The sequence below is a fragment of the Otolemur garnettii genome, unplaced genomic scaffold (genome assembly GCF_000181295.1).
Source record: "Otolemur garnettii isolate 467f Iridium unplaced genomic scaffold, OtoGar3 scaffold00011, whole genome shotgun sequence".
NCBI lineage: Eukaryota > Metazoa > Chordata > Mammalia > Primates > Galagidae > Otolemur > Otolemur garnettii.
This window is the reverse complement of record NW_003852406.1, coordinates 35,783,869-35,787,256: the sequence shown is the minus strand read 5'-3', so window position 1 is coordinate 35,787,256 and position 3,388 is coordinate 35,783,869. Positions and strand designations below refer to the sequence as shown.

Here is a 3,388-nt window from a genome sequence, read left to right as displayed (position 1 = left end):
TAGTGGCATGTCTGTATTCCCAGCTATTCTGGAGACCAAGGCAGGAGGATCACATGAGCCCAGAAGTTGCAGGTTGCAGTGAGCAGTGACACCACTACACTCTGCCCCAGACAGTAAAGTGACATAGTGTCTCAAAAGCAAAACGAGAACAGGATAGTGTGAGGGCATATCAGACATGATGTTATCTGACATGATTTTGGTATCAGGCATGATGTTACCTGACATGATTTAGGGGCACTGAAGGATAATTCCCAAGATCACACCTATCACAAGGATGGGTAAGGATTTGTGTTATGAGGAGCAGGGAACCTGGGCCCAGGAAAAGAGGGCAGGGCACAGCTAATTATAAATATTTAGTGAGCAGAAGAGAAGAGTGAAGGGGAGCACATGGCTTTCTCCTATGAAGAAGGAGAGGCCAGATTCCATGCTCAGAGTATCCTCAGCACTGATCTGTGGGACCCTTAGCCTTCAGATCTCAGCCAGCCTTATTTTGTGTGTACAGTGGGGCTACACCAGTAAGAAAGGACACCAGGGCATCCATGTTGACTCCTTTGAATACCACTTACGTTTTAGGAAGCTGGAAAAAATCAGGAAACCATAAACTCTATGCTCAGGACTCCAGAGAACCGCACTCTAATCAAACGGATGCTGATTAAGTGTTCCGATGTGTCCAACCCCTGCCGCCCCCTGGAAAGCTGCATTGAGTGGGCCGCGCGCATTTCAGAAGAATATTTTTCTCAGGTAAGAGGCTGTCTCTAAAGTTTATAGAGAGAGATAGAAACCATATGATGTCATGGCTCATGCCTATATTCCCAGCACTTTGGGAGGATCACCTTATCCCAGGAGTTTGAAACCACCAAGATCCCATCACTATTGAAGTCTAAAAAAATTAGCTGAACATGATTGTATGCCCCTATAGTCCTAGCTGCTTGGGAGGCTGAGGTGGTAGGATTGCTTGAGTGCAAGAGGTCAAGGTTACAGTGAGCTGTGATTGTGCCTCTGTCTTCCAATCTGGGCAATAGTGTGAGACTATGTCTCAATGGATTTAAAACTAGAAAAATTGGATTCTAAAGCTCTATCTCTGAACATTTTTCATATTACATGTTTACTACTAGTAAGGAATTTTTTTCTGTGTCTGAGAATGTGTTTATTTTTCCTTCATTCTTGTAGGCTATAGAATCTTAGGATGACAACTTTCTCCTACAAGCGCCTTTTTTTTTTTTTTTTTTGAGACAGAGTCTCACTTTGTTGCCATGGCGTCACAGCTCACAGCAACCTCAAACTCCTGGGCTTAAGTAATTCTCTTGCCTCAGCCTCCCAGGTAGTTGGGACTACAGGTGCCCTTCCCAATGCTGGGCTATTTTTAGAGAAGGGGTCTTGCTCTGGCTCAAGCTGATCTCAAACCTGTGAGCTCAGGCAATCCACCCACCTCAGCCTCCCGGGATTACATGCCACCTTGCCTGGCCTAAAAGCCCTTTGAAGGTCATCTGCCTTCATATTCTGAGTAGGTAAACATTCTTTTAAGGCAGAAAAAAATTAGAAAATATTTTGGCTGAGGATTTTCCTGATTTAAGAGAAACAAACATACAGATTCAAGAAGCCCAGTGAGCCTAACTCAGGTCGCACATGTCATAGGCAAGCAGCTAACGAGCCAAAGAAAGAGAAAGATCTTGGAATCAGCCAGAGGAAAATGACAGGTCACTTCAAAGAAACCAATGATCTCGTGTCTTTTGACTTCCTGTCAGAAATAATGAAGGCCACAATGCACTTTAAAATGCTGTTGGGAGAGAACTATCAACCTAGAATTCTGTATCCAATGAAAAGGGCCTTTAAAAATCAAGACAGACACCTTCTCAGGGAAAAACTACTAGAATCCATCACCAATAAACATATAATACAAGAAATGCTAAAGGAAGTAATTAAGGCTGAAAGGAAACGGATCGGATGTGAAGTTGGATATTCAAAAAGGAATGAAAAATACCAAAAATGGTAAATACCTGGGTAATTACAAGGCATTTGTTCTCTGGATCTCTGTAAAAACATGGGACAATTGTAAGCAAAAGTTACAATGTTGCAATGCAGGGTATATGATGTATGACAGCTCTAACATCAAGGATAAGGGACAGAAAATGAGCCTGCATGGGGCCAAGGTGTCTACATTTCATGTGAAGTAGTACAATATTAGCTCAATAGACTCAAAAGTGAATGATATATATTGTAATCCCTAGGGCAATCACTGCTACTTAAAGCTAATAGAATTATTATTATAATGGAATTACAAAATATATTAAAATAATACAAAGGGCTTGGCACACATAGCTCAGTGGTTAGGGCACTGGCCACAAACACTGAGGCTGGTGGCTTCGAACCCAACCCAGGCCTGCTAAACAACAATGACAACTGCGACCAAAAAAAAATAGCCAGGTGTTGTGGCAGGTGCCTGTAGTTCCAGCTACTTGGGAAGCTGAGGCAAGAGACTCATTTAAGCACAAGAGTTTGAGGTTGCTGTGAGCTGTTGCACCATAGCACTCTACCAAGGGTGACATAGTGAGACTCTGTCTCAAAAATAAATAAATAAATAAATAAAATAATACAAAGAAGCAAGAAAGGAGAAATACAGGAACCAAAAAATAAGGGGACAAAACCACAAATAATAAAATTGTAGCTCTAACTACAGTACCTCCATTAAACGGTGGTGGACTAAATGCTCCAATTAAAAAAGCATTCCAGGAGGATAGTTTTTTTTTTAAAGATACCCCAAATACATGCAATCTACAAAAGGCATTTAAAATATAAAGAATAGATAGAGTCAAAGTAAATGGATAGAATGGATATCATGCAAATTGTAAGCAAAAAGACTTGGAAAGTCCATATTAAAATCCCACATATCTACATCACAATAGGATATTTCCTACCAGAGACAAAGTGGGGTACTTCATAGTAAGAAAACAGTTCTGTATGAAGACATAATAATCATAAATGTATGTGCACTAATATCAGAGCTTCACAATAAGTGAAGCAAAATCGACAGAATCAGAGAGAGACAGACATAGTTAGAAATTTTAGCACCCCCTTTTAGCAGCTAACAAAATAACCAAATTAAAGTGTCAGAGAAGACACAGACAACCCTAGTGACACTATCAGTGTCTTACATTTAGTTAATATTTATAGAACACTATGTAAAAAATACAGTCTTTAAGCACATATGATACCTTCACTAATATAAATCATATGCTAAGCTACTAAAAAGTTTTGATAAATTTAAAAGGATTGAAATCAAACAGAATGTTCTCTGACCACAGTGCAATTAAATCAGAAATCAATAAGATACCTACGAAAATACCAACATTTAGAAGTTGAACAACTTCTTTTTTTTTTTTTTTTTTTT

The 3,388-nt window shown here is 39.6% G+C and overlaps 1 protein-coding gene across 1 annotated transcript in view; it reads left to right on the top strand.

Moving 5' to 3' along the window:
- Positions 1–3,388, top strand: part of PDE8A (phosphodiesterase 8A) — a 169,205-nt gene that overhangs the window by 145,363 nt on the left and 20,454 nt on the right. The window contains exon 20 of the mRNA XM_012801922.2: positions 574–741. Within this exon, the coding sequence (XP_012657376.2) occupies positions 574–741 (168 nt within the window). The remainder of the gene's footprint in view (positions 1–573; positions 742–3,388) is intronic.